The sequence below is a fragment of the Cariama cristata genome, unplaced genomic scaffold (genome assembly GCF_000690535.1).
Source record: "Cariama cristata isolate BGI_N322 unplaced genomic scaffold, ASM69053v1 scaffold5951, whole genome shotgun sequence".
NCBI lineage: Eukaryota > Metazoa > Chordata > Aves > Cariamiformes > Cariamidae > Cariama > Cariama cristata.
This window is the reverse complement of record NW_009598598.1, coordinates 31,557-52,779: the sequence shown is the minus strand read 5'-3', so window position 1 is coordinate 52,779 and position 21,223 is coordinate 31,557. Positions and strand designations below refer to the sequence as shown.

Below are 21,223 nucleotides of genomic sequence, written 5' to 3'. Positions count from 1 at the left end.
CAGTATACAAACACACCGCTAGATGCGCATCAGTATACAAACACACCGCTATAGGCACACTACATGCCTTTGATCTAATAGGTGTTGTTTGGGAAGAAACTGTAAGGAACACGGTAAGATCTGAAAAGACACTAGAACTTATAACAAGATTCCCTTAGAACTATAAAGCAGCCAATCGGTAATTTTAATACATATAAACACACGTATCTACATACATATGCATATAGATACATATACACACACCATATACAAAAGGAACCTGAAAGAACCTGATTTATGTAAAGACCTGCTGTGTCAGAAAAAATTGCAACTTGATAAAATAGTTGTTGTGGTGGAATACCTGCTGCAGTATAAAGTCCGAGAGCAAACTCCAGACATAAATTACTGTAGGCATGGACTTCAAAACCTGATTGGTTTTGGTACTCCCTTGGGCTGCAAAATTAGACCTATTTCTTGTAGCAGGGTGTACATCAATGGTAAGACAGAGAAAGCATCACAAATAACAAAAAACACTTCTATTTTTCTATTCTATAAAAAACCGCTATTGTTACACTGCAAAGAAGAAAAGTTGTATTAATTTGGAAGTGCTTAGTAGCACCCTGTTCCTGTAATACTAAAGATAGCAGTACTGAGATGCTCCATACATCCAGTTATATTGTCATGCAACGTGCTGCGGAACCTTGCTACAAAAGTTTGTTAAAAGTCAAAAGGGTGGGTTGCTGGCTTGGTTTTTTCCTGCTCATCAGTTTTGATTTCCTCCCTGTGTTCAATGATGTTTACAGCTTTCAAAGTTGAAAATAGAATCTCTGGATGAAAACAGTGTTGTGTTACAGAGTCTGATGATAGCTCAAAACAATAGACTGGATATATAAACTCAAATCAGGGTTGACTTCTTAATGTTGTGATGCTAAATGTCAACAGCGTTAACTCCTCTACTTCACTCCTGTTTAGGTCGTATGCTTATCTCCCAATACTTCCTCTCTTCCCAGTGTCTTTAACATAATAGCTAATTACCAACCGCACGCGTTGACTGCTTTTTTTTCCCCCCTTTATATTCACAGAAGAAAATTTGCATTCCAGTACAAAACCATGCCACACACTGAATACCGGCAATTTTATCGTCATTTCCTAATGTCATTCAGTTTTGAAAAAAACTCGTGTCTTCCCCAGTTTCTCTGCCCAGTGCAACCGTTCTGCTGGAGAGGCTGGGGGCAGCTGGCTACAAACCATGAAGGTGCCCACCGCGAATGCTCAAGGTGGTGAGCCCAGCCTGCTCTGCACAAATTCAGTTCTTAAGAGTTTCACGGTCAATATACTTCAGCTGGTTTCCTTCCCTTCCCTTCCCCTGGAAGCTCGGCAGGCATGGAAGAACCATGGCTCCATTAGGGTGTTGGGTTAGAAAAGCTAATTTTGTAATTTTCGTATGTATACACACACACACAAATATACGTGTATTTACAGTGAGCACAGCGAGCATATTAAGGCTCGAAACACACGTTGTGAAAGTCATCTAAGAAAGCAAAAACACCCAAGCCCATGAAGCGATCACAAGGCTACCACAGAGGCAGTTGGTTTTGCACGGGAAGCGGAAAGCGGTGCGAATGTCCTGGCGTACAGATGTTCTGCAGGAGCACAAACGGGCAGTTCACAAAACCAGCCAGCAGTTACAACACGTGTCTCAGCTACTACCACAACCGATGCAACTCGTGTCTTTCATAATTGCAGTTCACAACTCCGTATTAAATTAATGGTGTTGATTTGTACTTAAGTAAAAACATCAGTCTTTGAATAATTAGAGGCCTTATGTTCCTGGCATCAACAGACTGCCTAGGAGTTGGCTTTGGCAGCCTCAGAAAATTCTACTTAAAGATCCAAAGCCTCAAAAGCATTAAATAGAACTTTCTGAAAACTATATTAATGATTGCCTTGGCAGGTAAATAGCCACAGGAGACCCAAAATGCTAATGGCTTTCCATTTTGCAGTTAAAAACTTGAAGCCAGAGCTACTTTGATTCAAACCTCCCAATTCAGAAGTGTTCTAAATAAAAGCTTTCATTTTGCCAACATACCACATATTGAGGTTTTGCAAAATGTTTTATTTATAGTCATCTTTATTTCAAAACCTTGCTTGTTCAATTGTTACAAAAAAAAAAACCAAACCAACATAACTGATCAGGTTAACTTTGGACTGAAGTCTTTCATTTGAACAAATCTGACAATTTTTTTTCCCCCAAAACCAATTTGCAAAGATATTGTCCACATTTTTTAAACGCTCACCGGAAAAAAAAACTCTCAGCTCTCTAGAAAACCTATACGGAGTGCAAAGGAAGTGAAGGGATTGCTGTTGGTACTATCCCATGATTGTATTACGCTGGCACTAAAGACCCCAACCAAGGGTCAGAACTCCATTGCTCTACACCATGGACACACAGCTGACAAGAAGCGGCTTTTACAAATAGTTTGCAGCTTGAGCACTAAATTACATCGCCACTGGACACAAGAGATAATTAATACAAAAAGGGTAAAGTAACAGTCAAATGACAACTCATCACACAGAGACTGACCACACTAAAACCGTGCGATTCCATTCCTCCTTTAGCACTCCATATGCAAGCTTCGTATATGTTTGGTTAAGGTATTGTGGACCAAGGAAGGCTGAACTGGGGCAGGGAATAAACCCAACATCTGTTCTCTTTCAAAGCTACCAAAAGAAAAGCCTTTTCATCCTGCTTACTGCTTGAAACACTGGTGTACCCTTTTATTCACCTTTAGATACAAATGCACTAAGTACAACAGAAAACCTGATGCATTTCAATATCTAAGAAAGCCTACAACATTTATCTTAATTCTCCCCTGCCAAAAAGCCTAGTTAGCATATTAATGCACATTAGTCTCTTACTGTTTAGGCAGTAAGATGCTGAAGCCAGTTCAATGGGATGAATGCACCGCTCCAATGGCTCTGCACATTCAACAATAAAGACTTGTGTGCTTGAAGTCTGTGATGTGATACGGAGCCACCAGCTGCGATGTACTGACAACAATGTAGTCATGGAGATCATCAACCTGCTCTACTCCCAGTGGAGCAGATAAAAGAAGCATCTCTGGGAAAACTGGTTAGTGCAAAAGTGTTTGGAATCCGCACTTCAATGATTTATTTATACTTGCAAAAACATCAAAACCAAAAAAAAAAGCGCCTTTCTTTATCCCCCTAAGCACTCAAACAAGATTTATGCAAAATATATAACCCAGGAAAAGTTTCCCTGTATCCTCTCCTCCTGCACCTTAATGAGTTTGCTTCCCCAGAGTGAAACTCCCAGTTACGTTTTACAATCCCACTAATAAGGAGAGAACTTGACCTGCAATCTATAAATCATTGTTGACCAAAGCCTCACGCTAACAAACAAAGCCTCTCCTTAGGCCTCACTATCCATCATTGCCTTTATCCACCACAAAAGCCTGCAGGAACAGATGGGTCTGGTACTAAGTCAGTAAATCTGGGCTGTAAAGAGAGGAGGCTGTTTCCAGAACTGAGGATCCTTTATGAATCGAGTCCTTCCTCCAGCCAGTTCCTTTAAAACTCAATGGTATCTAGCATCAGTGATGTGCCTGGTTACACTGACAGAGGCATACAGTGGGCAGGGAGATGCTCTTGCAGGATTTTTGCAAGAAATAATATTAAGTACCTAGGAAGAGAGCAAACAGGAGCATAAAAAGCTTTATAAAAATTTATTTTGAAAGTGCATCGAAAATTACCCTGAACACAAGAGCAGAGTAGATTAGACCTACAATTTAAAAACAAAAGAACCAAAAAGCGTGGGTTTTGTGTTAATGAAAGGTTCTATCTTCACAGCCCATAAACATGAAGCCCCCCATTGCCCTGCTGAAGAGGGCAACGCTTTTCCAGCTCTCCCACACAACTCCATCAGCAAACCTCCAGCCTGACCCGAGGGCTCCACTGCTAAGGGCATCATTTACCCACCATTCCTGCCAATCTCAGGCTGCTCTGCTGAGAATCCCAAGGACGGATGTCAGTAACGACAGTCACCATAAAGGGCCTTCAGGCCCTTATTTTTATTGCTACTGACCTGACTCATACACAAATAGGTGAGTTGGGAAAGGTTGAGACTTTCTCATCTGGTCCCTGACCGAGAGAAAGGGCATCACAGGATCCGCAGGTGTTGCTCACCAACTAAGGGACTACAGAAGAGGAGAATGAACAGTGACCGATCACAGCAACCAACACCGTTGAAAAAGGTAAACGCGGATTTAAAACCAACACAACCTGTCCTGCATCCTGGACAGGGTCACAAAGGAAGAACAGTTCCGTCCTTTTTCTTTCTCTTTGTCTTCCCTCCACCAACAATACCCTTCTTTTCTCACCTTCTACTTCTGACATCGAGCTTCTCTGCTGTTTCCCTCCCTCACCCACTTTCTACCTGAGTAAGTTCGGTCCTCTCTCCAGGCCTTGCTCACTTTGTCTCTCCTCCTGTCTTTAACCCTTCTCCTCACCACCTCCTCCTCCTTAAAAGAAAAAGGATAGACCATAACTTTGAAGCAGGCTCCCACCACCTTACTCATCTGTGAAAATACTGGGTTTTTTCCTTTCACCATCAAACACACTAACTCATCCTCAAACTCTTCCTTCCCAACGCCTCAAGCGTTTAGTACATTAAAACTTCCCAGTCCACAGCTCCAATAAAAATGCTCTTAGCAGGGTCTCTCCCCTGTCCCTGACCATATTTCCGAGCTCCTGTTCTCTCCAGGCCCCCTTCACTTTCAGCTACAACCTGGTTTCAGTCTCTCACGTGCTTTTGTTTCCACAACACTGTCCTATGTGTCTCTTCTTGCGTATAACCTTTCTCACTTGCTGCCTAGGAGGACAAAATATCTCGGGGCTCTGGCACAGCCCTTGCTCCTCCTCCTCCCACCACTATTTCCAGGTTCTCCATCACCAGGCAAGCCTATGGTTTAACTACTGCTGTTCCTCCCATCAGCCACGGACCGATTACTGCACCGTGTTCTGCTTCGCTCTAGCAAATCCAGCACAGCGGTTTTTCCAACTGACACATTCCACAAAGGGTGCTAACATCAGCCTCAATCAAAATTGTGTATTTTCTCACCATCTCCCACGTTATTTATTCCAGTTGACTGCACCACCATGGTTGTCATCACTCATACCCTCTATAGATAATCTTTGACTCTTTCTTCTCCTTATATATATACATATATATCCCTGTGCCTTTGGTGTTACCAACAGTCAGTAAAAGGCGTAGCTCCAACAGCAAAATTACCAAGTGGTCACACGTATACAATCTACCTATGACACTGGGGGTTTTGGCTTGGGTTTTTTTTATTATTTTATTTTTGCCTACCTTTCTGCAGTTGTGTGAGTCTTCTCCCCCAAAAGAGAAAAGCACTAAAACCTAAGGACTCCCAATATGACTAACCTCGTGAACCAAGTACAAGGACATACCCCATGTGTTGAGTTAAAAGACACAAAAATAACCTGAAGCATACAACAAAGACCAAGGAGAAAATGCACCATCCCCACCATGCTGTTCCCAGCAAAGCAGGCGGGCCACCACCAACTCGCTGCAGCAATGCACAGGGAGGGTAAGAGGAAAAGGGCAGCTACTTGTGTCTATTGATTGTCAGTGAATTATTAATGGACCTTAAGAGAAACTGGGTGAGTTGGATTATAAGTGTTAGCACTGTTGTAATTGAACTAATAAGAGGTTGTTATACCTCGACTAGACTGCTAAAGCATCAATTAGACTAAAAATAAATTCTAATTATTGGATCTTCACACAAAGTGTGTTCTTTCCTCGCCCATAACTAAACTGCATAGATAACACATACACACATTGTACACATCTTGGTGGTTTTCCCTTCACATTATTTTAAATCTCTGATCTTTGCTTAAGTTCATGATTTCTCTGTCCATCTCCTGTAGCCTGAGAGGGGGCTATTAGGACAAAAAATACTCTTAAAAATAAAAGCAAAGTCACTCAAGGTCTACATTCCTTGACAGAAGCTCTATATAGCTTTGAAAAGACACAATTTGACATTACAGCATTTCAAAAATATCATTTTTAACAGTACAAAGAGTTGTTTTTATTTCAACTTGCCCCAGTTTTCAGAAAGGAAGACAGACTGTTGAGATAAAACTGTCCTTGTTAAACATGCAGTAGGAGATATTGTTCAACAGCTACCCATGCAAGTGAGATGCTTGGAAGAAAATGAAATCTTCATCTCAGTCTCATGAAAACATCACTGGACTCCACATACATTATGTAGTTTAAAAAAGTATGTATCACAGAGGAAATTTTTGAAAACAAATATTGTCTGCCATCATGTAATGTTTTACTTGGCAAACTGCATCTTCTTACTATTTAATATCTTATAATTAATTGATATGGTAGTGTATACATGATAAAAGAAGTAATTATATATAGTTATCTGTCAGACATGAAAGCATCCCGGGGGCCCTCTCCTTAGGCACCAAATAACTAGTCTGATGTAGCTGCATACTGAGAATAAAAAGGATGTTGTATATGATTAATTAGTGAATTCCAAAAATCAGAACAACTTACTGAGACTCCAGTTCATGATCCAACCCCCTTCAGCACTGCACTCGGTTAGAAATAGGTCTTTAAATTTGAATTGCAAAATAACCTTTTTTTTTTTTTTAAGTATGGCAGCTTCTCATCATTTTGAATTGTGAACGTCAAGAATTTAGAAATACTTGCCACTGTCAGTGTTTTTGTTTTCCCCTATTTTAAAAGGGGAATAAAGAGCATTAATATTTTCATACAGAAACTACAAATATATATCAGATTCTTCTCTGGAAGAGACAGCACAGGCTGTACTGCACACGTTATTTTAAAACTCCTCGTCAGGAGACAGATGCAAGCATAAGAGGATAGTCCCTGCCAGTTGTGGTGAGAGGCCCTGTGGGTTGAGTGAGGCTGAATTTGGGGTTGGGTAGGGTCTCAAGCACTCAGCCCGTTCCCACCAGCTACCCAGTAAATTCCTGCCCGCGCTACAGAAACAGGTGGCAATCACAGAACTCTGCTCTCTCGAAGGATGCCACGCTACTTAGGGTACCATAACAGACACCATCACTGTGCCAGCTACTCCTCCGCACTCTTCGTAAAAGAATATTTATTTGAAATGCAGTTTGGTTCAATGCCAGGCATGTCTGCGTCTTTGTTACAGCTCTTGGGGATCCAGCCTCCACGTATCGTTAAGACATGCCGCGCTTTTAGACTGAGGTTTTAAAAGTTACAAAAGAAAACCACCCAGCTGGCTCTGGGCACTTTTCAGCACTGTGACAGCATCAAATTCTTCCAGCAGTCACCTCCCAGCTACTAGTGAAAGGTGGAGAGAAAGGAAAACAGGAACAAAATTAAGGCTTTAGTTTCTTTTCTCTTTTGCTTTGAGGTTGAAGATTTAAGCGATTTGTATGAAAATTTTCACCTTAATTTCTCATTTAAAAACAAAAATGCAACATATGCTTTTATTGCTGGCGGAAAAGGGCTGCTCTCAGTACAATAAAGCATCTCCTCACCAGGCACTGGGAGCACAGAGGAGTTTAAAAGAGTTTCCAAGAGGTTCCCTTTATAGGATTAGTGTCAGCTTGTTTTTTATCATAGTAACATCACTGTCAGTCCTGGCTATGGGTGGCTGATGGATAGAATCCGTCTGAACATAACTTCCTGCAGAAGTAATTAAAATCAGGTAACACTGAATCACATCCTGCAATTTGTACACGTACAAACTATCCCACTGCTGCAGGTGCTGGGACTACCCGTACCCCAGTATGCACCACGCTTTATGAATGGGTGCCAGGGATACTACTTGTACATTTTAAGCCAGGAATACGTTTTATTATCTTCCTGAATAAGAACCATGGCAGACAGGCAGGATTTGGCCCACTCTGACACACTGACACATTGGAACTGGCCCAATAATTCTTCATATTTAGATTTCTCAGTAACATAATGATGGAAATAAGATGACACTTACTGCCTTTGCTGAGAGAAAAAAAATTAATAATTGATAATATAGTAATACTATTTAATATTAATGTTTAATTTTAATATTAATAATGTTTAATTACTTTTTAATAGAGATTTGGAAATAACATTCTGCCCTCCTGGAGCAAAAGTTTTTCTTTCTGCTTGATTAGTTTTCCAGTTGATGGAGATGGAAATCTTTATTTCTTAGCCATATGTGATACTATTGCCACATCTCACTTACAAAAAAGAATTTATGTATGAAGAGAGAAGCTTGGGTAACGTTCGCTGTTTCACAAAGCCGACAGTACTGCAGAGCTCCTAAGTAGGACTCTCAGCCAAAAAATGTGGTGCATACTGTGAAGACAGCAAAGCTAGCAAATACCCCAGTACTGGTTACTAGAGACTCGGAGGACTTAATAGAATATATTTTAATACTCTGGGGGTTCTCTCTGTTACAGAGGTCTCTCTCGCTTACGCTCTTCTCAATATTACACTTGCTTGAAGAAAAAATGTGGTGTTGATTACTGTACTCGGCCAATATGATGCAACACATATCCTACTGCAATTTTGCAATTTGGTTATTACTTTTTATCTTGTGTAAGATTTCTTCTCTTCACTGCAATCTGTAGAAATCGGGCTTATTCTGAAAAGATACTTTATTTTTGTAATCCAGTAGCTAAAACCAACAAGATTAACAACAGATTGTACTAATTAGGGAAGTGAAGATGTGTAACGTTTTTGTGGCTGGGGAAGAGGGTTGAATAAAGCTTTAGTATTTTTACCCAAGCAGAAGGATAAACAGTACATCTTTCCAAGCAGAATGAGAACATGCAACCGAGCTAAGGGAAACCTGATGAGGTCCAACCAAGTGGGACTTTCAACGTGCTTCAGACATCTACTCTGGTCAGAGGCAATTCATCCCCTAACACTGCTTGCTTCCCTCCACTGACAACGGCTCAAATCAAGCCAGCTTATTCAAAAGCAGATTTCTAAGCTGACGCAATTCTCAAATGTAGACAAAGTCACTCAAGTCTTTGGTCTCAGTTCAGCTGCTACACTTGAAACTGGGACAAACATAGCAACAGCAGAAAAACTAGGAGAGTTACTGAGGAAAAAAGATAAACTAGAATAAAAAATGGAAAATGGGTTCACCAAAATTTGTTTAATAATATTAGATGATCCCAAATGCAACTAAATTCCCAAATGTCAGAAAATAAACATTACGGTCCACACACCCATAAGGTAAATCTGGATGCGCGAAGGGTTGACCCTGGTCAGCAATTCAGCACCCACCAGCCGCTTGCTCGCTCCCTCCTCCAGTGGGATGGGGGAGAGAATCAAAAGAGCAAAAGTGCGGAAAAGCTCATGGGTAGAGATAAAGACCATTCAGTAAGTGAAGGGGAAAAAGGGGAAAAAAAGTGATTCAAAGGCAATCACCCTCCAGCTCCCGCCAGCAGACCGATGCCCAGGCAGCATTTGAGCACCAGCCACCTTAGAAAGAGCACCCTCCTTTCTACTGCTGAGCACGACGTCGTGGCCTGGGGCACCTCCTGGGTCGGTTGGGCTCAGCTGTCCTGGCTCTGTCCCCTCCCAATCTCTCACCCACCCCCAGCCTACTCACTGCAGGGAAAGTGGGAAACAGAGACGGCCTTCACACTGCAATAGCTAAACCATCCCTGTGTTACCAACGCTCTTCTGGTCACAAATGTAAAACACAGCCCCATGCAGGCTGCTATGAAGAAAATTAACTCCATCCTGGCCAAAATCTGTACATGACGTAAAACGGGCTCTGCATCAGGCAAAAATCCTCTTGATAAAGAAGCCAGTAACCTGTTTTTCTCAGATCATGTTCAGTCCTGGTGCTTGCAAAGGATTACTGCATTCTCCCGTCTTCTTTCTTGAGCCTATTCTCCTCTCTATTTAATCAGCAATCCTTGGCAACACTTCTCAAGTGAAATCAGATTTTGCACAGAGATGGTTGAGCGCTATTATTAAATCAGAAAATCGGACTTGAAGCAACGCTTCCAAGTGCAGTCTCCAAAGGGTACAAGTAACACCTCCTCCCCAAATACATCTTTTAAGCACCGCCAAAAGTGCATGACGTGGTGCATGAAAATGGCTTAGGTTCGAGGATCTGAGAAGAACGCCTAAAGCTGCCACCAGCACGCTATTTGCAAACCCACCTTATTTGAAATATGGGTATGTTTCGCTCCTCTAGATGCATCAGGATATCTTGATAGCCAAGAGTCACAAACTTTACCCTTAAAATCTTTTTCAGCATAACTCCACCAACGCAAATTGAGTGGCCATTGAACACTATTTGAAATATATCCTGGAGGGCAATCATCAGTTTGAGAGCACTGCAGGCGTTGCTTTGGGAAAAACTAATTACACTTCATCAGAGCATCTGGTTTTGTAAAATACTGATGTTAGGTAGGCTATACACCACGGATGTTATATTCCAAAGCACCTACACCTGCGCAGCACAGCATAATCCATACCCAACCTGCCCACAAGGTATCACAAACAGCATAATAGCCTGAGGCAGAAAATAGATTTCAGAGTACTTGGAATAAGGCTTACAGCACGTAAATTAAGAAATCCCAACTCTTTAAGTATTGCTTTAAACAGTCCTCCAAGGGAAAGCTAAATGTGACATAAATATTAACAAATATTATTATAAAACAGAAAGGTATCCACCGTAACAGTATCTAGAGACATCACACAGCTTTGGAAAAGCACCAGTTCTTTCTAGGACAGAAGCCAAACTCTTCCATCATTCAGACAAAATTTATGCAGACTTTCCAGACCCACTCTGAAACAGCTTTGAATATTTTTATTTTTGTTCTTCTACCTTAAGGACAAGTTCTGCCAAGAGGAGCATCATTACTTCTGTTTACTCTTTGAATTTTGACAGTGCTGAGGCACAAATCAGGATTGTATTTAGTGAAGTGGGGCTCTAACACAGAATCAACTCCTTCCAATTTTGCAGTATATCTGAAGTTTGTGCAGTGGGAAGATAGAAACAGCTATGATAGCCATGGGCTCCAGCCATTACAAAAAGCCTCCTCTGAAAGGCTTTGTGTTAACTGGACATTTCTACACTCAGCATTGCTCGTAATTAAAGCCACAATAATGGCACAGAGAAGAAAGGATATGTGCTGAGAAAGGGAGGTTGGGACCATTTCAGTCTTTCAAGATGAGGGACAGGACTCTGAAGGGACTTGGTGCTACACTATTGCTATTGTGCCCTTTGTTATTCCAACGTTTAATTTAAGGTAAGAGTCTCTTTCCAGAAATAAAAAACTCAGTGCTCAAAGAGACATTTGGGCTGGAAAAAGGGATACAATACTAAAAGCACAACTCTGAAGAAACACGGGTATTTCATTCCCTGTCCATCCTCTTCCACAAAAACAATCCTAACCTTATTTCCCCTCCTTCCAGTATATGACCTGCACACTCCGTCAGGGATGGCCAGCCAAGGCCAGGTCTGGACCCGGGTACCAAGCATGCATCGTTCAAGTGTGGTGCCCACACTGCAGCTACGGTACGTAACTGGGAGCAAAGCCAGGGTCCTCTGCCTGCTGAGTTAGCTTTGCCCTTGGCTGGGAGAACCTCATCTGGCAGGGACTCAATCTCACGAGCTTTGCTTACGTGGGCACATCTTCCTAACAGGACAGCCTCCCGCTGTCTGCAATGTGAGCAAGGGTTCCTGAATCAGGCCCTAAATCATACAGTTTTAAGACAGAATTTATTGCATCCAAACACAGTAATATGTAAAATTATTATTTTTATGTAAATAATGTGTCCGAACCTTTTATTCACCTCTGCAAGTTTTTTGAAAGCACTTGAGCAAAAACAATGTCATTTGCCCTTACAGAAGCAATCAGGCCAAGAAATCTTCTCCAAAGATCATCATACTGAATTCAGGTACTGCACAAACTGGTAAATCCACTTACAATGCGAATGCATCAGTCTCACATACGACAATCTACTGTGTTCTCATGTAAACATTTCACCAACAATGTTGATCAAAAAGCTTCTTTTGTTTTTTTGCTTATGATGTGCCTGGCAAGTTCCACACATAGCAACAGACTAATTTGAGTGATGTGGAGATCACTAAGAGAGCGTAACTTGGTTTTCTGCTTTCATTCAGCAGAGTAACAATGGAGCTGCAGAAAAAAACCTTCTTAAAGCACCTGATTTCACCATAACTCCAGTGCCTCTGCGACCCCCTCACGTAGGAAATGGCCGATGAGTTCCCAGAAACGCAGACCCACAGCCTAACCCTCGGCAGAGTCTCCAGGGACTACGGGATAAAAAGTGGCTGGTGCTGCAACACGGAACAAGCAATACAGCAGGTCCTGATGTCGGATGCCTGCTGGGACGTGAGGGGGTGCAAGGGGTTTGTTTCTGCACGACTTTTAGTTCTACTTCTCAAAACAGGCTTCCATCAGAAGGCTTACCATAAACATTAAGCAGAGGTATGCGAAGCTGAATTAATTATAGGCTCCTTTCCTGAAAACAGTCATGAATTCTCAAATCTACATCTACAGATGAGCATTCCCACTGACATTAATGCAGCTACTGACTCAAGTAAGCTGCAGGCATTAACTTTGGCAGAGCTCAGCCAAAGGAACAGGCTTAAAAGGCCTTCATTTATCCTATTTAATTGTGCATCGCCAGAGAACAACCCAGGTATCAGGTGGGACTGCAGAGTACCTTAGACTCTACTCACAGATGCTTGACTTTCAATTTGGCAGGCTAAATCTGAACCGAACTGCTTATTAACCAAAGGCCATCCTGCTGCCAACGCTTAAGCTTCACGGTAACGGCCTGAGAGCAGACCAGTGCTACGTGTTTGCAGAATCGGGGTTTTCATGAGGAAGAGCAAGAGTCAGCACAGCAGCTAAGAGATCGTGCAGAGGACTTTGGCTGTCGCTGCTGGAGTGGGGGTGGCTTTCTTCCACAGGATTATGCTAGACTGTAAAGACGCAAATTATAGAGGCTTCACTTCTGATTAAGTACCTTGTTGCTCCCTGATACCTAAAGAGCAGCTCAAATAATATATCATTACTCAGTATGTTTAACGATACCAGTATCTAGTCTATAGCATTTACTTATTTCCTGGGGAGAGAGAATGGGAACAGGCAGCAGTGAGAAGAGAAATTAAATGTTATATTAATATGTTTTTCAAATGGTTGACTTTTAGGTTGCCTGAATATCTGAATACCATGAAATAAAAAAGGAAAACTTTCCTATGGAAGCATGTTTGTAACTCAAGAACTCAGCCATACTAACTTGGCACTTCGACACTGATCAGATTTTTTACGTTTATTAAAGAATTGAATTGGAGATATAATTGAGTTGATTAATATGTTGCATATCTAATTCACTGCATTTAACAGGCCTATCCCTTTGACAACTTACAAATCAATACGTTCATCCCACAGTAATTTATACAGCGGAGCTAAGCATCTGCACAAAGTATTACCTTCACAGTAGGCATTGTCCTCTCGAAGGGCTCGGAAGCCATCTCGGCAGCTACAGACAGCTCTGTCTTCGAGGTTTCGGCAGACAGAATGCTCCATACAGTTATGTCCTTCAGTGCAAAAGTCATGGCCTGTACAGAAACAAATATGATTGAGGGTTAAAAAGAATCCAGGGATTATAAAACATCCCTGTCAAAGGCAGTCCTATCCTATTCTCCAGTTAGGTCAAAGAATACCTTTCTATTGTCCATGAGATATAGAAAAATAAATTGTACCAAGCATGAAAGGGATGAAAGGAGTAGCAAAGGCCACGAGAACAGACTGTCTCTAGGTCTTCAATTCAATTTCAGGTTATGGTATTGATCTAAAGCAGCTGGATAGGAGGCTTGCGTAAATCCCCTTACTGTCTCCTTGTCATTGTTTAGAATTGTCCTGTAAAAATGCTTAATTATATACTTTTCTTCATTTTCTTTTTTTTGGTTGTTTGGACATTTATAAAAGAGCTCAATAGCTTAGACACTCAGTAGCTTATTTACTAGTGGTATTACTTTTTTTCCTAGCACTTTTTGTTCCCAGGTGTATTTATAAAATCCTTCCACATTTGACTGAAAGTCTTTGATTAACATTGACTTATTTTGTTTTTCTCTTCCCCTTATCTCTTCCTTTCAAGCTCCACTGACTGAATATTCTTCCCTGATTGCATCACCTTTCCATTTCAGAGAAATTTATTTTTAAAATCTCACCTGTTAGTCATCCCTATTTCCCATCTCCCTATTTTTTCCCTTCCATTTTTCACGAGTGTGACCATTTTCTATTGCACCTTAATTACAAATTCTTAAGATTCTGAAGTTCTTTTCCCAGCTGGAAAATTTAGATTGAACCTTTAAACTCAGCAGGTTTTTTAAAAATTCCTTCTGTTTGCTCTCATGAAATCTAATGCTTCTATGTTGCTGAACACCACTAAATCATCCTTTACTATGCTGAATTCAAGGTGGTTCTAGTAACTGACTTGAAGCTTTCACAATTTCCACATCTGTCTATAAAGGTGTGGAGCTTATATCCTTCATTGTTTTCTCAATAATTTCATTTGTTTAAAGTTTCCTTTTTTAACTGAAGCAATCAAATTGATCCAGCAGCAGTACTTCACTGTTCTTTTCCAGTAGCTATTTTCTTCTCTCAAAACCTCCCACAGGAGAACTGGGAAACGTGGCTCAGGCTCAGGGGACCAGGACCACTGAAACAGCAACAGCTCCAGAACGCAAGCTGGAATCCGGCTGCAACACAGGCCTCTTACAAAATAACAAACAAGTACTTGTTGGCAGTAAAGATGATTATTTTTATCACTCCACCTGGCTTCTGCTTCATATTTTGCCACGGAAGAGCTTCTACCCCTAACTGCACCAAAGCGAAGTTAAATGAGCACTTTGAGGAGGACAAGGGCAGTCTGCTCGGAGGTCAGGGCAGAGATGTTCTGCACGTGGGCAGCCCACGAGCAGCGCGAAGCAACACGAACCACGCAAAACAAGACAAGAGAGACAGAAGAGCCCATAAAGGCAGAATGTTTTAGTACTGAGACCCAGTGACCTGGTCATGGCGCGAACATCACAGACCTACTATGAGAGGCTGATCTGTTTCTTTCTCTTTCTTTCCTGCTGTGGATTGTCTCCCTGTAACCTGGAGATATGCTTAGGCAGTGTTACTTAAATATTATAATTCACCATAGCTACCACAGTGCTGTTACCTAACATAGGACATTAAGAAGCAAAAAGCTCTACGTTTCTACGAGCGTTAGGGGGTCTTCGGCGCTCACTGATGACAGCAGAAGTGTGTGTGTCAAGAGAAGCGTCATCTACTCTTTGCCTTTTTGTTGTCTTCCTCATTGACGCCTGAGGTAATGACAAAGCAATAGTCTTATTTTTGGAGTTCCTGGCCTGGATTGGTTTGTATCAGATTTTGGCATACATATCATCCAGAAAGGGTGAGGGCTTTTTCACTGTTTTTGTTATTCTTAACACTTACATATCAGCTGTATTAATAAACAACATACATGCTGCTGAATAATAGCATAAAGCAGCTTCTTGTTTGAAGAATAAGCTCCATAGCTCATGAGAGGCCATGCTAGCATGGTTCAGGGAGGACTGAAAATGTTCAGAAAGCACTCATCTGACATACATTAAAATTTTCTACCTATACCAGGCATAAGAAACACAGGATTCTTTTCTCTAAGCCACTGAAGATTTTATAGCAAATTACCATTAAAAAAATCCTTTTTGACTGTGATAGACTTCAAGATCTATCAACTTCTCTTGAGTTCTTTTATTCTACTTTCTTATCTCTCTGCCTGATGTCATTAATCATATCCTTCATGTTTGCTCCAAGTAGCACAGAAACAGCTACAACTGCACTCTTCTTCTCACTAAAGTATACCTGAAATCAACCCAAGAGTCTAACATCTCCTTTCATGCCAGATATCAATTTATCTTATTTAGCTATAGAAGAAACAGGTGTAGCCACCTGAAGATGCAATTGCTTATAGCTTTGAAGATACTGGTATTAGTCCAGACCAAAAGAGCGGGCTCAGGACACAGAGCACTTCCCACACCTCTCCCCTTTGGTAAGGATCAGACCGGGTGTAACACACAAAGGTACAGAGCATACCAAACATTGCCCAAAGCTTCTGCTTCTACGACCACAAACAGGTAAACCAGTTACTCCAGTCTTGGAACAAGTGCATGGCACCAACAGTTCTCTGACAGAGACATCTCAAAGCATCTCAGAAAGATGCTGGTGAACATGGACATTTCTCCAATCTCATTTTTTTGGACACTGGAGTGCATGAAGGGTAGAAAAATCACTAATCACGTATAGGGTTTCTTTGACTTTTCACCCATTTTTGGTTAGAATGAAACACGTAAACATGTTTCACAGAATTTACACGATTAGACGTTTTACAAACAATTTTCAGATGTCACAATGCAGATGTTAACTATTCAGCTTCCTAAGATCTACAGTGCTTATCATGCATAGGAGCGTCCTATTCAAAACAATCAGAAAACAGTCTGTATCATCTGTAAGAATGGAAAATTACACTGAGGTTGTACATCCTGCTATTACCTTACCTTTACAGATCTTGCAGCAACTGTGAGATAAGGGGATCTGTAGAGATTCTGGGCAGTTCAAAGCTGTACAACTGTCTTTTGGAACACGCTGCATTTTGTGGTCCTGTTAAATTGAGGTAATTGATTAATATTGCAAGATCATGAATAAAGATAAATGATAACTTTAGGGGAGTTTTAGCATTATAATGTACAAACAGAAAACTGTCTACGCCAAACTCCAGGTACTTTCAGAAACCATGTGAAAGGACAATGTAGCACAGTAAAACCATCAGGAACTCCCCTATACTCAAACCTTTTCAAGCAAGCCAAAGTGTGGCAACAGCTCTCATTCTTCTCTTAGCTGTCAAGCAACTTGCCTCAGAAGTTTCTCTTAAAATTATGCCTGAAAGAGCAACAATCATTTGTCAAAAACTGAGGCAGCAGATTTCAGAATCAAGGGTCCTCATAATGAATACTCTAAAGTAGCTTGTTATTTATACAGCAAGTAAAACCGAACTTGAACACCTCTGATCTCAACGCTGTGATAGTAATGCTGAAGGAAACTGGCACTGATTCCCTATTAGGAAAGAGAGGGTTTCTCAGCTAAGTTTGGAAATGTCCAATGCCACAAGATGGTACCTGAGTATTTTTGGGCACTCAGTGCAGGTCACACACAAGCACTGCAGCATCACCACCTGAAACGGCTGCCTGAGCAACCCGCTACCGCAGAGGTACCACCGTCGGGCTCCCTCGCACCCCAATTACTGCGTCTTGCAGTGCTCTAGTCGTGATACGGCAAAGAGAAAACAAGGCAGACAACAACATGTTCCTCAGAGGCATCCGCCTTAAAATCAGCAAGCTGGTTAAAATATGAGCTCACTGAACTCAGGACCCTGTACTTCTGCATGCAAGAAAAGTGCCTGAAATCATGCATATGCCATTGCATAGATTATTATTATGGGTCTAGCATTTAATTTTAAATCCTCTTTAAGCATGAAATATAAAGATGAAACATGAACACAATGGCCAATATGAAAATTACTGCTCAAACTTTACCTTCAACAACCTTGGCAGAGAAACCAACCCTAACCTGGTAACACAGTAAAGCAAACCAGCCACAGATGTGTTGTACGCCAGGACAAGCAGAACCCAGCAATCCCACAAAATAAAGGAAAAAAACCCTTCGACAGAAATAATACCAGTGTAGCCTGGATTGCATTCAATTCTTTTACAAATTCTAATTTGGAAGAGAATTTTTCATTCACTTGTTCTGTAACATTCAAACAGAAAAGTGTGTGCCTATAGCAGGCACAACTGCAACAGCCAAACAAAACAAAAAATGTTCAGAATTACATGCAGACAAAAAGAAGAAATTCCCTACGTTGCCTTGATAACATCATTACAAGCCTTCAAGCATGAAATCCGTACTTGTGCCATTCCTATTAAGTCTCTCTAGAGCTACAGTTATTAATTATAACCTTTTATGAGAACTCCAGTAGGAGTAAAATAGTGCCCACCTATGACTTCCTAACTGACCAACACAGCTTACAGTATGTGGGTTTTCTGCCCTGAATTATCATTCACAAGGCTGTTCAGCAGAAACTGTACGTACTTCGGTCCTTGAAAAAGCAGCACTTGAATCAGCCAAAGTCACTACTTAATATTTCTACCAGGACAGTCAGGCAGCTCACCGGCAAACAAGTATAACCAACAAAATACAGATAGCACAGCCAACACAGGCCTTTTGTTCATATGGTATCGCACTTGCCAGCTGCAAGAAACGCGAGGCAACATCACATAACTTCTGATGGCTGTTAATTATATCCATTGACTAATCACAGAATTCATGTCCCAGGTGTCATGCTGAAAATACGAGCTCACAGTCCTGAAAAGCGTACGACTAAATCCAAAATTATTTCTGGTCAGCTTCTCCTTTCCTTTCTCAAAAGAGTTTCAAAGCGCCTACTCCGGGAATTAAGCTCATAAAGATTAAAATCGACAGCAGTAAGACAACGCTCCCCAGTTCTCCTGTGCAACACACACAGTTTCACACCGTATGAGAGGGCTGGAGATCCGCAGGAACGGGTCGCACCGCCAGCCGCGGCGGGCAGGGGACCTGCTCCCTCCTTCCTCCGCCCTAGAAATGTGCGCTCAGGTTTCCCGCTCCAGCCCAGAGCCCGCAGCTCTCTATCTGGAGGGAATCCCTCCCCATCCCTCCTCCCGGAGAGGCGATGCGGGACCCCCCGCAGCAGTTGGTGCAGTTCTCAACCCGCAGCTGTCCCTGGGGAATATTTCGCCCTGACAGTGCATTTCTGCCCTGAAGAGCAGCTCTGTTCATGCCGCAGGACCAGACTGATTCAGCATCAGGCGCGTTCTCTTTACAAATAAAAGAACGGCCCTACCCCATTTCCATCACTAGATGTACCAGACACCTGGTGTGCCGGCTCTTTCCATTGCCTTTCATCTAGCTTCTCCTCCAAGAATTATCCTGAATTCCAAACTATGCCCCCACACGTTCGTGCACCTCTCGTACCTGAGCACATAATTTTGAACAATAACACTGCACATGTGTCAATGGAAACATAAGGCAGTCTGCTGGTTTTTTATTACTGATGATGGAGACGGTACCTAAGGAGGAAAGAATGCAGCTTGATTGTCAAGCCGCGTAATCAAAGCTTGCAGCTATGTAAGGTAAATTTATTTGCAAAATTTGATGTGGAACTCAGTAAGACAAAATAAACACAGGACCCCTTAGATGCCTCTTCTGTTGCCACTTCCTAAGGTAGACCTGTCTGCATTTCAACAGTTTCTTTCAGTGGGGCTTTGATATTTCTAACATGCAAGAATTTTTTTTCCATCAACAGTATTCTTACCTTGCACTCAAACAGAACACAGTCTCCTGAGCTTGAATACACAGTTTCTCTTTGTCCTTCAAAGTAGGTTCTGCCTTCAAACACGCACACCGCTTCAGGAGAAAATTTAAAAAAAAAAAAGAAAAAGAAAAAAAACCACAATGATTTTGTAAAAAAGTGTTAGTACTCTGCTTATAGAACTGACACATTTTCTTAAAGATAACCGGATTTCAAAATTAAAAGATTGAATCAGCTGCAAGAATATTCTAAACCCACCTGTAGGACTCTGGATATCACAAGGTAAAAAAAAAAACAAAGCCCAGGAAGGAACCAGAAAAGCACACATAAGCAGAAGGTGAAGGAGGCTGAAGCAATTTGGAGCAGAGCTACCGAGGGCGGCACAGCCGTGTCCCGGGTCACGCCGAGGAAGCTGCGACCGCCCACGGCGCGGGGCCGAGAAGGAACATGGAGCCGTGAGAGCAGGGCGGGTGGCATTAACAGATGATCAATTTCTTGAAGGGGAATGTTGCATGATGAAGGGTGATCACCGAAGCCACATATTTATTTGCTACCACAGCCCTTTGATGTTTCATCACCCAACAGTTATTTAAACAGGACACTTTTGTTTCTTTACTATCCTAGTTATTTACCATTACTGCTGAAGTATATTAGAGTATATGAATTGCATCGTGCAGGAACCGAGCTTCAGTGATTGTGGGTTTTTTTTTCGTTTCCCCCCCTCAACAGAAGTAGGATCAAGTCTCCACCGATCAAATGACAGAATGAGCCCCTAGCATCGGTGTTTGCCGGACCACGACCTGGCCTGGTGCCCTGGCAGCACCGGGTTTTACAGCAGCGTGCTGACACAGCCCAGGCTGGATCGCTCACTAAAGTTCCTATTCGGTATTTATTTAAGGGTTACATAAAATATCTTCACAGCAAAATGTCTTACTTTTTTTTTTAATGGGTCCATTACTGCAATTACATTATGCAAAGTATAAAGGCTAAGTAATGTAACTGCTAGGTATGGAAAATCGTATTGTCTGTCTCTGTTGCTTAGGACACAGTCAAGGCTCATCAAGTAAGCATAATGATGAAACAACAGGAGTAGGTTACCACTTTCGAGTTCTATATTACATGTTAGAGGTCTAATTTGCTAATCATTGATTCGGAGATGTAAATCAATTATCCTACAATTCATTCACAGAGAGATTTATCTATTCTTTTTAAATAGACTACAATTTGTAGACAATTTAAAAATATCTAAGAGTACAAGAGTTTTTATTGTGTGACCTATATTACCATTACTGCTGTTATTTTCAATTCTTCTTTACTTTTTTTTTTAACTTGCAGCTCCTTGATTTTACAAACTTCTTGTTACTTTGTCAGCATGTAAAAAGTCAACTCGTGAAACTCGTGTTGAAAAAGACACGATGGGCATAGTGACAAAAAAGGTTTTTTCAAATTCCTAAATATGAGTTACAATATCTTCTATATAAAGTATCTCGTGTGATATAAGCCTGCACAGCACTTTCAAGAAGTAATATCACAGCACGTTGCAACACTCTAAATCCCATGAATGGCAGAGTTTGCAGTAAGATTTAATAAAGAAAGTACAGAAAAGAGCCACAGGAGAGAGTCCAGGGGAGAGTCTGTACAACATCCACAAAGAGAGGTCAGAAAGAGTCAAAAAAGCTCAATGCAGTGCCTCTTTCCTCTCCCACAAAACAAGCTCTTCTCGAAGGCAGTATTGGGGGGGGG

General features: G+C 41.5%; 1 protein-coding gene across 1 annotated transcript in view; it reads right to left on the bottom strand.

The window, feature by feature from the left end:
• The window catches only part of NELL2 (NEL-like 2 (chicken)), a gene marked incomplete at its 5' end in the record, with an annotated part of 76,405 nt that overhangs the window by 29,169 nt on the left and 26,013 nt on the right, over positions 1-21,223 (bottom strand). The window contains 3 exons of the mRNA XM_009709349.1: positions 13,515-13,643; positions 16,632-16,734; positions 19,484-19,575. Coding sequence (XP_009707651.1) covers positions 13,515-13,643; positions 16,632-16,734; positions 19,484-19,575 — 324 coding nt within the window. The remainder of the gene's footprint in view (positions 1-13,514; positions 13,644-16,631; positions 16,735-19,483; positions 19,576-21,223) is intronic.